Source organism: Antechinus flavipes, chromosome 3 (genome assembly GCF_016432865.1).
Source record: "Antechinus flavipes isolate AdamAnt ecotype Samford, QLD, Australia chromosome 3, AdamAnt_v2, whole genome shotgun sequence".
Taxonomy (NCBI): Eukaryota; Metazoa; Chordata; class Mammalia; order Dasyuromorphia; family Dasyuridae; genus Antechinus; species Antechinus flavipes.
This window is the reverse complement of record NC_067400.1, coordinates 434,618,363-434,637,090: the sequence shown is the minus strand read 5'-3', so window position 1 is coordinate 434,637,090 and position 18,728 is coordinate 434,618,363. Positions and strand designations below refer to the sequence as shown.

The window sequence follows — 18,728 nt, the reverse complement described above, 5'->3', positions numbered from 1 at the left end:
AAAAAACCTTAAAGCTTGGGGTGCTTTCTCCTCTTAGGTAAAGAGAACCCAACTTTAGCATAAAATTCAAAGTCAAGAAATAAGCTGGAAAAATGAGCAAACAATAACAACAACAAATTGATCATAAAAAGCTACTCTAGTAATAAGGAAACCCAAAACAAACTCAGAAGAGAAAAAAAATGTGAAAACAGCTCCAAACAAAACAAAACCCCAAGAAAAATACTAATTAGATCAAAACCCAATGGGACTTCCTGAAAGTTTTTTGTTGTTTTTTAGGATAAGTGGTAGAGAAAAAATTCATAAATTAAATTAGAGTAATACCAGAAAATTATGAAAAGAGAATTAATTCAGTAAAGGAGCATTAAAAATACTAAAGAACATAATTCCTTAAAAACAGAACTGGAAGAAAGGCAAAAGAGGTACAAAAGCTTACTGAATGAGGAAAGTAACTCCTTAAAAATTAGCATTGGGCAAATGGAAGTTAATAACTTCATAAGACATCAAGAACAATAAAAAAAACTCAAAAGAATGAAATAAATGAAGAACATGTGAAATATTTCATCAGAAAAATAACTAACTGGTCTGGATAATCAATCCAAGAGAGACAAAGAATTATTGGAATCCCTAAAATTTGTGATTAAAGAATGAACTCACACATTATATTTCAAAAAGTTATCAAGTAAAAGTTTCCTGGTATCTTAGATACAGAGTTTAAAATAGAAATTGAACTTGCAGGAATACTATGGCCAAATTCTAGAGCACTAGGTCAAGAAGAAAATACTTCATGCAGTCAAAAAGAAAAAATTCAAATATCATGGAACCAGAGTCAGGATCACACAAGATTTAGTGGTTTACATATTAAAGAAGCGGAGGACTTGGAATATGAAATACTGGAAGGCAAAGGAATGAGTATTAGAATTTACTCAGCAAAAATGTGTATAATCTTTCAGGGTAAAATGGATAGTTAATGAAATAAAGTGCTTTCATACATTTCTGATGAAATTATTGTAATTGTTGATAATTTGTTTCAGTTATTTTGGATTCCTCATAACCCCATTTGGTGTTTTCTTGGCAAAGATACTGGAGTGGTTTGCCATTTCTTTCTCCAGCTTATTTTACAGATCAGGGACTGAAGCAAACAGGATTAAGTAATTTGCCCAGGGTTATACAGCTAGTTAAGTATCTGAGACTTGATTATTCCTGATGAAAAGATCAGAGCTGAATAAAAATTTCACATTCAAATAAAAGATTCAAGAGAAGCATTAAAAGATATACTTGAAAGAGTGATCCTAAGGAACTCAATAAAGTTAAATTATTTACATTCCTATGTGGGGAAATGATAAATATAACTCCTAAGAACTTTATCATTTCTTTAAATGTAGGTGCAGCTCTTTTTTTGTGATGATAAAGAATTAGAAAGTGAAGATATGCTCATTAATTGGGAAATGGCTGACAAGTTGTGGAATGACTGTGATGAAGCACTTATTATTGTGCTATAAAAAATGATGAGATAATTTAAGATTTATTGAACTAAGTGAAAGCCATGATCAAAAAAAGAGGCTAGACATCATCTTTCAATAAATTACCAAGGAAAATAGCCCCGATATTTTGGAACCAGAGGGTAGCATCAAAACTGAAAGAATCCATCACTTCTTGAAATAAATCCCAAAATGAAAACTCCCAGGATTATTATAGCCAAATTCCAGAACTTCTAGGTCTTATCTTTCACAAGCAGCCAAAAAAAAAAATCAAACATCATGGAGCCACAATCAAGGTAACACATGATTTAGTAGTTTTTACATTAAAGAATTAGAATTCACTCATATGGCAAAAGAGCTAGAATTACAACCAAGAAGCACCTACAGCAAAACTGAGTATTATCCTTAAGGAGATAAATGGATATTTAATGAAATAGATGACTTTCAAGGATTTCTGATAAAAAAGACTGATAAAAAGGTTAAAAGGAAAGAGAAATCAAGACAGAGTCAATACAGTTAAACTGTGTATATTCTTACATGGGGAAATGATATTTGTAATTCCTAAAAATTTTCTCATTATTAGAGTAGTTAGAAGAAGTATACATGGACAGAAGGTATGAGTTGAATATGATAGAATGGTTACCTAAAATAATAAAATTAAAATGTGAAGAAAAGGAATGCATTGGGAGATGGGGAAAGGGAGAAGTAGAATGGAGTAAATTATCTGAAATAAAAGAAGCATAAAAGCTTTTACCGTGAAGGGAATGATAAGAGAAAGGGGAGTACATAAACCTTAGTTTCATCAAAATTAGCTCAAAGAAAGAATAAAATACACACTCATTTGGATATAGAAATTTAACTTACCCATAGGAAAGACCAAGGGGATAAAAATTAGAGAAGATGGGGTGGGTGGCTGGGGAGAAGGAGAAATCAGCTGATATAAGGAAGAGCAGCTTGGGGGAAGGAAAAGTCAGAGGCAAAATACTTTTGAGAAGAAACAGAGTATAAAGAAAGGGAGAGTGGGATAGATGTGAAAAATAGGATGGAGTGGAATACATAGTAATCATAACTGAAAAAAATTTATATCAATTTTTTCTGATAAAGACTTCATTTCTTAAATACATAAAATGGAATCAACTTTATAGAAATAAGATTCATTCTTCAGTTGATTAATGATCAAAGAACATGAACAAGTAGTTTTCAATGAATTAATCAGAAGTATCTATAGTCAAATAAAAATCTTCTAAATCACTAGTGATTAGAGAAATATAAATTTAAACAATTCTGAGTTCCAACTCCATACCTATCAGAATAGCTAAAATGACAGAAAAGGAAATGACAAATGTTGAAGATGGGGGAAAAATGAGATGCTAATGTACTACTGATGAAGTAGTATACTGATTCAAATGTTCTATAAAGCAAATTGGAATTAACTCCAAAGGGCTATAAAGCCATGCATATTCTTTGACCGAGAAATATAAATTCTAAGTCTTTATCCCAAAAAACATTAAAAAAAATGAAATGGACCCATAATACAAAAATATTTATAACAGTTGTTTTAGTAGTGGTAAAGAATTGAAAATTGAGGGGATGCCCATCAGTTGGGCAATGGCTAAACAAGTTGTAGCATATGATTTGTAGTGGAATATTATTGTGTTTTAAAAGTGTTCAGCAGGATGCTCTCAGAGACTTATATGAACTGGTACAAAGTGAAGTAAACAGAATGAGGAGACCATTGTACAAAGTAATAGCAATATTGTACAATTATCAACGAATTAGCTAGTCTCAGCAATAAAGTGATCCAAGACAATTCTGAAGGACTTATGATGAAAAATGCCATGCATCTTCAGAGAAAGAACTCATGAAGTCTGGTTGTAGATTGAGGCATACTTTAAAAAAAAATTTTTTTTTCCTTTTCTCTTTTTTTGTTTGTGTTTTCTTTCATATGATTAGCAGGGAAATGTGTTTTGCATGACTGTACATGTATAACATACTTGTCTTCTCAATGGTGGGAGGGAAAAGGAAGGAAAAAGAATTTGTAACTCAACAGTTTTAAAAATGAATGTTAAAAATTTTTTTATGTAGTTGAGGGGAAAATGAAATATTTTTAAAAAGAAATGATGAAGACACTAGTTTTAGAAAAAACATGCTAAGAACTATATGAACTGATGCAAAGTAAAGTGAGAGGAACCAGAAGATCATTATGCACAGTAACAGCTTTATTGAAATGATGATCAACTGTGAAAGAAATGTCTGCTCTGATCAATACATTCCCAAAGCATTCCCAAAGGTGTCATAATGAAAAAAATGCTATCCACCTTTGGAGAGAGAACACATGAACACAGTGCAAATTGGAGCATAAGTTTCTCACTTTTTTTTTGCTTTAAAAAAATATAGCTAATATAGAAATATGTTATGCATAGTTTCATATACATGTATATATAAGATTGATATATCATTTTCTTTTCAATGGGTTAGGGAGTGGGTGGAAGGGAAGGAGAAAATTTGGCACACAAATTTTTTTGAAAGAATCTAAAATAAATGCTTAATCAATATAAATGTTTTTAGATATATATACATATATCAATTTATTTTGAATAATAACAATAACATTTATATAGCACTCTAATGTGTATATAAGAACTTCATAAATTCCATTTCATTTTATATTCACAATAGATTTGGGAGATAAATACTATTATTTCTATTTTACAAAATAAATAAACCACCAGGCAGAGATTAAATTTCTTGCTTAAGGACACACAGCTAATAAGTACTTGAGACCAGGTTGGAGCTCAGGTTTTCCTAACTCCTATTCAGTACTGTACTCGGTGTACTGCCTATATTATTGGATGGATGATGACAAAAATAGTTATATGTTTATATATCCATAAGAGAAATGCAGATAAGAGGTTGAACATGGAATTAGAAGACCGTTCAAATTTAATTTCAGATACTCAGTAACAGACAAAGTCATACTTCACACCTCTTTTAGCTTTCATTTCCTCATTTGCCAAATGGTGTATAATAATACACTTGTCTACTTCATTGTATTGTTGAAGGAAGGGGAACTAAAGCATTATATTAATGTGAGAAGTTTTAAAATTTTTTTTGAAGTTTGATTTTTAAAAGTTTTTTTAATCAAATGAGATAATGAATTTGAATTTACTTCAAAAATTTCAATAAATTATAGATAGAATCATTAACTCATTCCATGACAAAAAATAAATTACTGCTTTTTATTAAAAATGGTCCAAGGTTCACTATTTTTTAAAAATTAAAAAACTTATTTTTTTCACTGATCTTGAGAGGAATGGAAGATTATGAAAACCATGAAAATTGCAGATTGACATTTTGAGCTAATCTCTGTCTATCCATCCATACATGATGATTATCTTAATGTGTGTGTGTATATGACTTTGAATAAAATTACAATTTTAGTAGGAGCTGAGAGTATGATATGGATGCTAATTTTTTTTAACCTAATGTAATTTTCAACTTCAAAAGTGCATGATTTTATAATGGTGGGTATTCCATCTGCAGATACAGATCATGTCTCCAAACTTTAATAAACAATTTTTTTTAAAGTAGTTATGACTGAATCTTTGCTACCTTGTCATCGCCATGCCTTTTTTTCACTGGTCAAACTTTTTTTTGATTTGTCTTTCCAAATGTATGCTGGTGCTCAAAATCTATTAGTTGCCTAAGATGGTCATTCTGTCATTATCTTAAAGTACCTAGAGTTACCTCCACACCGCAATGATGCATGAAAGTAGGAGTTGGGGGAGGATTATTTAGATCAGTAAAGAAATAGGAATACAACACTTTGCAATGATCATATCACAATTGGTTCAGGCTGCCAGTGAACAATGTTTAAAGAAACATTGAAAAACTGTACTGCATCCATAGGAAGGAAGTCTTGATTGTAAAGGATATGAAATTTGATTTTCATTTAATTTTCCTTATTTTATCTCACACAATTCTTTCTTCAGATTCATACCTACAACTTGCCCCCCAAACTGCCAAATACATTCTTCTCTACAGCTTTATTCACATTCTTTCTTGTAACTAGAATCCATATTCCCCTTCCCATCTCCAGTAATCCCACCTATTCCATTAAGCCTTTCTATATCCTTAGCCCACTCCAGTCCAAAATGATCTTTTCTATATATTATATTTCACAATAACTTGTTGATGAAATTTCACACTCTACTTTATATCCACATTATTTTTGTTTATATGTGGTTGATAAACTTCTTGAGGGAAGAGTCTATCTTATCTTTATGTATTTCTCAGTGCAAATATACACTTAATTTTGTTGAATAAATTTGAGGATTGGTTGTAGGAATTGGGGTTATTTCATTTAGAGCAGAGAAGAATTAGAGGAAACATAACACACGCTTTCAAATAATTAAAAAAACTCTTGTGAAACATGGAATAGTTTCTGTCTTTTTGGCCAAAGGGCAGAAAAAGAAGAAATTGCAAGATGGCATACTTTCACCTATATATGTATATGTACATAAAGAACCTTCTAACAATTATAGACATCCAGGAATGGAATGTCCTGCTTCTGTTTCTGGATGGATACTCCGAGTGAGTAATCTGAAACTGGAATCGTTCAAGTGAAAGTTCAATGAACTCTGAAAATACTTGTCATGGCCTCTTGCTAATTTGTGAGTTTATGGAATACCTGAAACAATGCCCCAAACTAGTGACTGCTTACAAATGTTCATGTACTATAAAATCAGTGAAAACTACTATTGTAATGAAAACTGTGTGGTATATTTTAGCATATACCAATGAATGTTTGAAAAGGCCATGTTGATTAATTATCCTTTTAATTAACTTTTCCTGCAGGAGTTATATGGAAGAATTAAATGCACACAGAATTAAATACTGAGGAGGACAGATGCTCCTTGAAGTGAAATTAACATTTACAGGTGTGAATATTATTACATGGGACAAAGTAATTTTCCATTGGAATGTTTCTCTGAAATTATTATGCAAGTCAGTGGGAATATATGATTCAATATAAAAATTTCAAATATAATTTTTCAATATGATTCAGTAACAAGCATTTGTTAAGCCCTTATTGTACTTATGTTAGACAAAAGAAGACATTTGTTGTTCATTTTTCATTCACTCTTCATGAATCTTTGTAATTCCTTTTGGGGCAAAGATACCAGAGTGGTTCACCATTTCCTTTTCTAACTCATTTTAAAAATAAGGAAACTAAGGCAAATAGAGTTAAATGACTTTCTCAGAGTCATACAGCTAGTGCATGTCTGAGGCCAGATTTGAACTTAGGCTTTCCTGACTTCAGACCCAGCACCCTACCCACTGCATCATCTTGCTGCCCTTAGAAGATATCTCTGTCTTTAAGGAGTTTACAATTCAGTAGGGAGCTAAAAATGGAAGAATGATAATTTCAGTGTTAGAAGGGATCATACCAGACATATATTCATACCTGAAAGGAGTCCCTGACAAATGATCCAATTTCTGTTTGGGGAACTCTGATAAATGGAAGGGCTGCTACGGGGCACAGGGAATAGAATGTTGGGTCTGGGGTCAGGAATACTCACCCTCTTGAGTTCAAATCTGGCCTCAAACATTCACTAGTTATGTATTCTTGGGGAAGTCCCTTTACCTTTTTTGCCTTGATTTCGCATCTGTAAAGCTGGAGAAGGAAATGGCAAACTACTCCAGTATCTTTGCTAAGAAAACCCCAAATGGGATCAAAAAGAATTGGACATGACTGAAAAATGACTGAACCACAATAAATGGGAACTTTCTTCTTCCTCTAATTTTGCTTCTTTGTAACTTCCACATACTCCACTTGCTTCAGCCCCTGGGGCCAAACAGAATAAATTGAATAATATCTCTTTCAAATGACAACTCTTCAAACACTTAAAGATTACTCTACGTTCTCCCTTTCTTCTCTTTAGACTAAACAACCCCATTCCTTCATTCAGTTTTCTTATGGCATAGACTCAAGATCCTTCACTGTCTTGTTTGCCCTGAGTATTATCATCATCCTATTTAAATTGTGGAGATTAAAAAAGAACACACCATTCTAATTATTATCTGACTTGGACAGAGTACAGAGAGATCCTTGGAAACAACGAACAGGAGCTTGGACAGATTTTGAGAGATAGTGGAGAATAGAAGAACCTAGAGTACTTTAGTTCATGGTGGTAGGAAGAGTCAGACATGACTGAACAAATGAACGACAAAGAAGAGACCAATATACTGATTCCTGGAAACCATGCATTTGTTAACATACCCCAAGATGATATTTTCTTCTTCTTCTTCTTCTTCTTCTTTTCTTTTTTGGACAGGCACATCACACTGTTCACTCAAATTGAGTTTGCAATCTCCTATCTCTTTCAGACTAAATGCCTTCTGTGTGTCTTCCCCTCCCCTATACTTATGAATAACACACAGTATTATTACATGAAAAGGATACTAGTGTCATAAAACAAAGTACTCTGCAAGATCTACTGGAGAGATGGATCATGAAAGAGGCACTGGAGGCATGTGAGTTGAACTTTGGAAGAAAATATCTAACATGTAAAGCAGACAAACAAGTGGTTTTTTGTCCCATTCATATAAAAGCTGAGACCGTTTGTGTGATGGATCATTTGTTTAAATAATCTGTGATTCTAGGACCCAAAAGAAAACAAAAAGGCAAACATGGTCTATATGTACAAGAAGGATAACATGGTGTATTTTCATCATAGTACATGTGGAACATTAATTAAATTTAAAGCAAAGAATAATGCTCACCTGGCAAGTATTTCTTCTCATAAGAAACTGAAAAAAAGAAAATCAGAATTTAAAAATTCATAGTTTTTAGCTTATTAACTTTAAGCAATGAATTTTATTTTTTTGAAATGTCCTTTTTTACTTTATTTTTAAAAAAATTTTATTAAAGCTTTTTACTTACAAAACATATGCATGCACAAATTTTTCCCTCCTTCCCCCATCTCTCCCCTAGATAGCAAGTAGTCCAATACATGTTAAATATGTTAAAATATATATTGAATCTAATATATGTATGCATATTTATACAGTTATCTTGCTAAGCAATGAATTTCAAAATAAAAACTTGCCAACTTATATGCATTCTGCATACTTATTAATGTTTTCTTTTAATATAATTATGCTCTAAAGTGTGCATGTGAAGGAAACAATTAAAAAAATGAAAATAACCCCAAACAATGGTAATAATATGTCTCTGCTATAAAATTTCAACTGTCAATGACAAGAAGTTAAGAAATCTATTTTTCCGTATGAGAATTTAAGAATAGAGATATGATTATTATATTAGTACATTTAAATGCCTATTTAACCACCAGCATATCATAGCAAAATAAATTTTATTTCTTTCAAATTATATATATGCCATGCTTTCTTCCCTTCCCCTTCTCTCCCAATTTTTTTAATGGGAGATATTTTACTATCTATCAAACACTAATGCATTAGGCAGGGATACAAACACACATAGAAAATGAAGATATTGAAGTCCTTTGCAGAAAACCAGATTCTACCTGAAATTTCTCATCCTTACCCCTTCAGCTACTCAAGTTATTTACAAAGCAACAAAAGAAAACAATAACTAGCATCTGTTTGTTGCTCTAATGCACAGCAGCAGTATCCTCAGACTGGGATCTTGTGTTGAATCAGCTGTAGTTTATCTTTTCATTATGAAAGAAGACCACCAGATTTCTTGAAGAAAGAGGAGAGGGAGGAAGGCCTAACAACATTGTTGTCATCTTGTTATTGTTGTTTTGTCTAGCTAAGATGTCAATCAGTAGAAGCAATGACAAAATAAGCAATTAAAATTGTGGTAGATTGCCTTGGTGGCATTGGTGGGAAAGGGAGGATATATTTAAATATATCTCATAACTGTCTTTGGGGTTCCACTAGTATAAAACATTTGTCTCTTTCCCTGGTCATAATTTTAAAAAATTGGGAAAATAGAATGGTTCAGTGAATGAAAAATTGTCATTATAAGTTACTGCAATATTATACCTAGGGAGATTCAAAAATAAAGTCTTTACTAGAGTTTTGGTTGTAGAGTTAAATTGAAAAGATGATTATTGACAGTATAAAGAAAAGTGATCAGTTAGGTGGAGTAGTAGATATGATACTAGGCCTAAAGTCAGGAAGATTCATCTTCCTAAGTTCAAATCTAGCATTAAACACTTAATTGGCTGTGTGGCTGTGAGCAAGTCATTTAACTCTGCTTGCCTCAGTTTTGTCATCTGTAAAATGAGCTGGAGAAGAAAATGGCAAAATGGCAAATCTGTGCCAAGAAAACACCAAATGGAGTCTCAGACTTGACTGAAAGGACTGAACAGTCACAACACATGGAAAAAATGTCAGCTAAAATGAACGGATATTTTAAATCTCTTAATTCAAAAAGAGAAACTTTCAACTACAAAGAAAAAACATTTAAATTAAAATAATTAGAACATGTGCAAGTGTTCATGTGCAATGTTCACATTATATTCAGTGACTTTTGAACAAAATATTATCATGCTCTAATATAATTTTGTCCACAAAATTAATTTTCTGCCAAACCACTGGTTTGGCAAAAAATAAATATAGATGACCTATAATCTAAAAAAGGATTAAAATGTTATTAACTTTTTGTATGTTTAGACAAAAGGATTTATTCTTTCATGGAAAATAATTCTTTTTCAAGTAATCTGGATTTATGGAGTTTTTCTATTGACTTTGTAAAACTATTTCTTGAACTGATCTATCACATAGACAGCTCTAAGATAATTTTTCTAAGAAGGGAAATTCCCCTTGCAATACTTAAAAATATGAGAAGAATAAAATTGCTTCTAGATTACATGGTTTGACTTTAGCTACTGAATTTATGCAAGTTACAGAATTAATTTGCACACTATTTAGGAAGAGACCATTTTCGGGGTTTATTCTGAAAAGCACATTGAAAAGAGCTGGATTTGGAGTCAGAAGAGTCTGAATTCCAGCTCTGCTGCTTAGGGCCTGTCTGCCCTTGGGTTTTCACCTTTTTACGCCCCAGTTTCCTCATCAGTAAGAAAACAAAAAGCAAAAAGCAAAAAAAAAAAAAAAAAAGCAAAGAAAGAGGTATATGGACTAGTTGACCTTGAAGGTCCTCACAAGTTCTCAATCTTTAACACATGCTGCAACATTTTTTTTTTTAAAGAAACAAAAGTAAAAGAGCATAAATCTTCTTTTCCCACTTCATTGTTCTTCTTAGAATAAGAAAAAGCCTTCAGCCATACTTACCAGCTGCTTTACATAGGGCGCCCTCCACAGAAGAAACTTCACAATTTCCTTTTTTCCATATACCAGACTTGGTTTGAAAAAAAGCACATGTGTCTATTAGATTTGGACTTTCTTCTGAGTTTTTCCACTTGTTAAATGTCATGTTAGACTTGTCATACCATTTGAAGCTTTCATCTGTGGGTTAGAGGAAGTCTTCTCATATTAATATTGTCAGCATTTTTATGAGCCAAAAGTCAACAAAAATTTTTTTAGAATAACAGGTGGAAAATGACCAAGATCTGGCCTAATGTTTTCTTTACAAGGCTCAAAAAATGAAAGCATTAATACTGAAAATGTGAAAGAAGGAAAAGGAGGAAAAATGAATGTGAATGAAAGAAAAGAAGTAAAAACTAGGTAGGTATAAGGAGCAAAGATTAACTAGAAATTGATAAGTCAATTTGCACTTAGGAATTCAAAAGAAAAAAGATGAGTAATTTTGTTAGATACTCTTAAGAAAGTGGTGAGAATTTTATTTAGGAAAATCCTTTGCACAAAATGTGAAATTATATTTAAACAAGTTAGAATAATGTACATTTTGTGAGTATGCCCTATACCCCCTAGGAGTGTTAGGATAAAGTAATTTATTGAAAAGTTTTCACTTGTCTGGCTTCATTGGGGGGTTGAAATTCATGAATTCAGAAAAATGAAAATATGAGGTTAGAGATATTCTCCAGATAAACTGTGATACCAGATTAAAATAAATTAGAATGCTGGCCAGAAGCCTCTAAGGTTACATCAAATAAGAGCAACCTTAGTGTACCTACAACTGCAAGAAGACAGATCTTTGTTGATTTGGGGCTCTTCCCTTCAGATATTATATCACTGGAGACAGCAGAATATCATTATAATTTTGATATGGAAGGACCCTACAAAGTCATTTTGTCCAATCTCTTCATTTTACAAATCAGCAAACTGAGGGTCAGAAAAGTTAAATAACTAGCCCAAGATTCCACAGATAGAATTTGGTCAATCAGGGAGCAAGGAAGAAGGTTTCAACCCAGAATGTCTGAATCCTAAATCAGTCTTCTTTCCATTTTAACACACCAAGGGCCCACTTTCAAGCTTTCTTCCTCTACAGATTAAGTGATGCAGTGGATATGGTGATAGTCCTGGAATCAGGAAGACCAGAGTTCAAATTTAGCTTCGGATAATAATCAATTCTGTAACTTTGGGCAACTTGATCTCTGCCTACCTCAGTTTCCTCAACTATAACATGGAGATAATAATAACATTTACCTCCCTAGTAAATGAGATTCATGATGAGTTATTTGTAAAGTTCTTAGGACATTGTAAGCATTTAATAAATATTTGTTCTCTTCCTTTATTCCCTACTGATTATTCCTTCCTTTATTTCCCAAGGAAAATCTTGAATTTAATGATTTTTAGGATGAATAATTTTGAAAGAAAGAATTCTCTTTTGTCCTCAGCACAAGATTATTGCCTTGTCAACAAGTACAGTGGGGCCTTTAACATCACTGTTTTTTTTCTCTATAGTCAAGTAGACGAATAAATGTGATTAAAACCCTTAAATATATATCTGCTATATCACACCTACTCCAAAGATCTGTAGGATCTCTGGAAGATCTAGCGTATCATAAACAATCATCGATTTGTGATTTTTTTCACTTTGGTGATTTGGTAATTTAACCATAATAATGTCCTCTTCGCTTATTAAATATTTATAATGCTATAAGGCTATCTGTGTAATTACAGTAGACTGAGAACAAAATTTCAATTAAAGAACCAACTTTGAGCTTTTAAAACATGTCATTTCTTAAATTCTTCACAACTTTCAAGAGTATCTTGTAAATCTATAAATGTTTGAATCATGTGGAACACTATGATAAACAGCTTCTTGTGAGTCTAGGGTAGCAAGAGCTACCCAGTAAGCCACAGAAAATGTCAATTTTCACTGAAGCTAAAACTGAAGGAAACTTAAGGGACTGAAAGCATTTCTAACATTATTCTATTCTAGAGCAGAACTATCACTTACCATCTGTGTCATAAAACATGCCTAATAAAATATCATCCTGGCTCTTCCATCGTTTTTTAAAAGTCTCCAATATAAATGCATTTTCTTCTTCATTATGTATGCTAATCATATCAGCTCCTGAAGCTGTTGAGGGAAAAAAAAATCTATCAGTCCATTTTGATTTGTGAAAGTTTCTTGGAAAATATAAATTATTGAGAGGCAGTATATTAAAGAAGAGGGAGAACTGGTTTCAAAATCATAACACCACAGATTGAGAAACTGAAAGGACTTTAGAGGCCTTTGAATCCATACATTTTTTTTTTTTTACACACAGAAGGAAACTAAAGTTCAGAGAGATTACTCACCATCACATATCAAGTGAATATCCGAGATAGGGTTTGAACTTAGATCTTCCTAATTCCAAATCTAGTTCCCTCTCCACTATACCATGCTATTTCTCTAATGTTCTAGTTCCCATTTCTGAATCAAACTGATAATGTGATTTTGGGTAAGCTACTTAACCACTTCTTGGTGTTTCTGGAAACCTTCTAAGAAAATAAATTGCACAGAGCAGGTACCAGCCTGCATTGATAGAAGAAGTTCTTCTCAGATCTGTGCATATTTCCACATACTTTGATATTGGCATTATTATTAATCCTAATAATACAAATTCATGACAGTCATGTTATTTCATCGGTGTAAGGAGCTCTCAGTCTAAGAATTCTCTCAACCAACCAAAATTTCAACTAGTCTCTGACTTCATAAAGATATCAGAAGGAGTTGCTTAAGATACACAAAGGTTAAATGACTTGCCCAAAGTCCCAAAGTTTTTGTTAGAAATGGAATTCTAACAGATACCCAAGCCCAAACTGTTATTTATTATATCCTTTCCACACTACTTTACTACTTAATTACTATTGTTAATAAACTAATACATTCATGTTAAAAATATTTTGGTCTTTTTTTCTTGGCAGGTGAATTCTTTAGTCTAATCCTATTATCTCCAAACTCATGAATATCCTATTTATTCAGAGTTCCTAAGAAAATCATTTCCTTTATACTTCATATCATCTAAATTGATGATATTTAGAATTGTCACTAATCATAATTATACCTGGGCATATTTAATTGAAGCTGGAGATGGAATATGGCAGTAGCAGGAAAACAAAGGAGACTTCAATGTGGATGCAGTCATATCAGGAGAGGGAATGACCAATCTTTCAATCCTCTCTCTCTCAGTTTTTAAGACTCTGGCATAGGAAAAACCCTCTATAGGAATGCCATGGCAACAAGATGCTGGAGGAAGTTTCCTCTGAACAATTAGCTTACATACAGCCAAAGGTTTGTGGGGTGAAGAAAAGGTTTCTTCTGGAAGGAAATGGGCCCCTACCCCCTTTATTAATGATGCTGATAGGTGGCTACTCCCTTGCTGGGGTGACATCCAGGGGCAAAAGGTTACTTCTCTGATGTTGTTTTACATTCTTCTTCCTTGTAAAAGAAAATTCAAGTTTCTCTGTAGATTCTCAAGGAGAATGCTTAACTAGGCAATAGTTTAGGCTTAACTATCAAAAGATGAGTTTTTCATCATTATGTATGACCTTGTAGAAGCCAATGGGTTTATAATGATTTTTAAATTGTAATCTAATTAAATACTGTATGATGTTAATTTACTATGCCAGAAAATAAGGCCTATTTCCATTTTCTTTAACAAATTACACCATGGGACCTTAGAGAATTCATTTACACAGATAAATAAAGAATTTTGAACAATACATCCCAATGTCAACCTGGCTAAAATCTAATGCAGATCTCTAATCTTTCAATAGTTATTCTCAAATCACACAAAAGAAGAAGCATACGAAATATTTGTTCATTACCCTCTAAATACAATGAAAAGATTAATATTTATTAAAATTAAAGACAATATTTAAAATTAAGAAAAGGTTATTTTAAAAAATCCTACACATAAAAGTAAAACCACAACAGAGAGTTAGTATCAGGTAATTCTAGGACAGAGCAACAAAGATAATCAAAGAAAATTAGACTGAAGCTTGAAAAGGTAACAGATAGACAACTAATTATACATTCGATTTTAAAATCATTATTGTTTCTCTCTATAGACTCTTTCCCTTGGTAATTTCATCTATTCCCATGGATTCAATTATCACCTTTATGCAGATGTTTTCCAAATTCATTTCTTCAGCTTCAATCAGTTTGTATTTATTATGTTCTAATATACCAAAGTAAAGTACAAAGCTGAACAACTCACCATAGTCTGTACACTGATTTCTTACATCCTCAATGTTTCCTATTTTGACTGATGTTTCAAGAAAAATATAACAATTGCTTTGAAATTGAACCCAGGTAGAAGAAGGACAATCTGTATGGAAAAGAAGACACTGTTATAATGAATAAAAGAATAATTTAATGAATTCAGTAAACTAGGGACATAAACATTTAAAAATGAAATTGTCATTTTTCTTAAGAGCATTTTAAGAATTAGTGTAGTTAAGCTGTTAATTCAAAATAAAAGGTTGCAAAATTCTGCCTAAACTGAAAGGGGGGAAAAAGGTCTGTTTCTTTATAATTTTAAAGATGTCGTTTTTATTTTTGTTTTCAAATAGTGTTCATATTAGATATAAATGAGTAAAATTAAATCACTCAAATGCTTGTTGACAAACTCAAGGGGAGCTCCATAAGATGTCACTTATTTGGTGGCCAGAGAAACCTTAAGTGTTTTGCATGCATAGTTAGAGGCTAACATGTAAATGTTGACTTATTTTTTTAAAAATATATTTTACAAACAATCTTTAGGAACATATTTCTGGATTTTGTTATCATTATTCTATTGAAACTGCTCCATTCAAGGTTACCAATGATCCCAATGGTTTTTTCTCAGTCTTAATCCTTCATGACAGTTTTACAACTACTTCTGTTATCCTTGACTTCAGAGATCCTGTCTTCTGATTCTCCTCATACTCCTTTCTTGATTATTCTTTATCTCCTATGCACAAATGTGAGCATTCCCTAAAGTGCTTCTTTGACCTGCTTCTAAATACTCTCAGCCATCTCTTCTCTTACAATTGAAAGACAGCTTGTTATAGTGGGAAGATTCTGTTTTAGATTTAGAATAACTTGGGATCAAGTCCCAGATCTGAGACATTCTTTTCTGTGTGACCATGGAAAAGTCACTTAATTTGCCTGTGCCCTGGAAAGACTTTCTAAAATCGAAGCAGCAAAACAGTTGCTGAACTACATTGATAGAGGAAAGTATTCTCACTAAGAATTCCCAATCCCTCTGAAACACAGAGTCCATTCAAAACAAATTAAAAGAAACATCAAAGGAGAAGGGTGAAAGGATGACCAAATAAAATAAAAAAGAAGAATAAAATAAAAGTTCATTAGTTTGGTAATCAAGGACTTTCACTCTAACTCTCCAGCTTTCTTTGAGCCCCTCTAGTTATACTCTGCTGCTTTACCCCCACTTTCTAGCTTTCCCTTTCATATAGTCTCCAGAATGAGTGTAAATAATAATTGTTGCTATTTTGGCAAGAAACTGTGAGGGGTTTTCCCCACCCAGAATAACTAACTTTTTAAGGTTAAAAAGGGCCACTCCTTTTCTCATTTCTTACTTAGTGTTAATCATTGATTGGACATGGCCTCAAAGATCTTAGCTTAAAAAGGTTCAAGTCTCCTACTGCATCCAGCACCATTTCCAGCTGTCTAGATCTTTATTTTGCCATTGGATCTAGTTGGCTCTGGAGGAGAAAATAAGACTGGTGACTTTGCACAGTCCTTCCCCACTCAAATCCAATGCACTTCTCACTCAAACTGAACGCACGTGCATACCATGGTATCATGTACCTGATGTCATGGTTATCTTTTGAGAATGAAGAAGGTATAACAACAAGTTTTCCCACATTAGAATATAAACTTCTTCATGGTAAGGGCTGTTTTGTCTGTTTGCATCTGTGTCCCTAGCACTTAGCACAGTGCTTGACATTGTATATATTTAATACATATTTATTTTGTCATCCTATCTATATTTTATCTATCCCCAATCTAGCTTCACTCTATTCTTCTAGCCCTTCTTGAACATCTTGTGTCTCCCAGACTTTTTTTATGAGTTTATATTTAAATTTATATTATTCATATCTAATCCCTCTTTCTACCTTTTAATGGATAATGACTTAGGTTTGTTTCTTTTAAATCTTTGTTTTCCAATGCCTTGCCCAATGTCTTGCATAAAGCAAGTGCTTAATAAATATTGAAATTAAATCTTTGTTTTCCAATGCCTTGCCCAATATCTTGCATAAAGCAAATACTTAATAAATATTGAAATTAATGTAGAATACAATATTTATGACTGGGGAAATGTGAGGGCAAAATTTAAAAGAAATATGTCATATTTTTTAAAAATTCAGAAGTCTGTGGGATTACCCATAATATATTTATAATGTCTAGTATGGCAATGCCTCATTATTGGAGTAAGGATGGAAATGTGTTGATACTATTATGTGAATCTGTGTGTTAATACACAGTTATTCTAAAAATATTTTTTGATCTTTAAACTGGAGGGGAGAGGCCCAAATGTTGGCCACTAAGTCATTAGCTTGAGATAGGAGAGTAAGGGAATTATTTAAAAAGAAAATAATGAAAAATGTCCAATACTCTTTGGTCCTTGAATTGTGTTTCTTAGCTTAGCTCAACTAATGAATATGGGATTATGTTGGGATGAGAAACAGACACAAGATAAGAATTAGAGAGAAAATTAGTTTAAGAAGAGAATATGCTACAAACAATCTGTGAAACCATCAAATACTAAGCCACCCTCAAAGGTCTTGCTAACAATAGTTGTCTAAATTTGGCTATCTAGAAAAGAGACAACAGGACAATAAGCTTCTAGAGGATGAGGAATATGGAGATCTTTAACAAGATGAGGCCTTAAGACCTGAAAATTTAGGGACAGGTGGTAGAGCTGGGCTTGGGACCCATTTAAGGAAGAATTTCCCTCAATTGGGAATCAAAGAAGTTGGAAGGACATAGAAATTTCTAATACCTATTCCAAATATTCGAAAGATAACTGAATTGAGGAGCTAAAAAGAGAAAAAGTCCTTGGCAGGGCTCCAAACTCTTATATTCATTACTGTTAACTAGAGAACCATATTCAATACCATGTTAGAAAAAAAACCACTAGCAGTTCTTAAACATTTGCCAGCACACCTGTGGGAGGAATCTACTACTTTGAGATGACTTATTCCATTTCTAGATAGTTTCAATTGTTAGGAAGTTTTCCTTTAAAGTCTGAATCTTCAACTTGGGTAACTTCTACTCTTTGGTCCTAGTTCTGCTTCTGTAGCCAAGCAAGTTTAATTCATCTTCCATATGACAACCCTTTGAATATTTAAAAATAACTGCCATATTCCCAGAAGTCTTTTCTACTCCAGGCTAAATATTCTCAGTTCATTCAGTTGGTCCTTATATGGCACAAATGATCTGAAGGGCTCCTAACATCTGGACATACCTCAGTTTAGCAAGTCACATCCAGAACTGATTATAGTATTCTAGATGTGATATGAAGACTATAATAAAATAATAAATAAAATAATCACATTATCTTTCTTGTCTATCACATTATATTGTTGACTCTTATAACTTGCATTGAACTAAAATCCAAAGTTTTTTTTCAGACAAACTGGTCTCTTGTCAAATTTTTCCCATCTTATCCTTTTGAAATTATCTTTTGAATACTATCTTCTTTAAATAATCATCAAAGATAATAACAATTTGTCACCGTTTTCTGTTATCTGCAAATTTGTTAAGAACGTTAGTTAGGCATATTTAAGATATATGGGTCTGCCTGCCATCTAAGGGAAGGGGTGGGGAGAAGGAGGGGAAAAGTTGAAAAAGAGGATTTTGCAAGGGTCAATGCTGAAAAATTACCCATGCATGTA

The 18,728-nt window shown here is 32.6% G+C and overlaps 1 protein-coding gene across 1 annotated transcript in view; it reads right to left on the bottom strand.

The window, feature by feature from the left end:
- The window catches only part of CD302 (CD302 molecule), a 49,733-nt gene that overhangs the window by 13,107 nt on the left and 17,898 nt on the right, over window positions 1-18,728 (bottom strand). The window contains exons 2-5 of the mRNA XM_051986299.1: window positions 15,044-15,154; window positions 12,796-12,918; window positions 10,764-10,937; window positions 8,265-8,291 (exon numbers count right to left, since the gene is read on the bottom strand). Coding sequence (XP_051842259.1) covers window positions 8,265-8,291; window positions 10,764-10,937; window positions 12,796-12,918; window positions 15,044-15,154 — 435 coding nt within the window. The remainder of the gene's footprint in view (window positions 1-8,264; window positions 8,292-10,763; window positions 10,938-12,795; window positions 12,919-15,043; window positions 15,155-18,728) is intronic.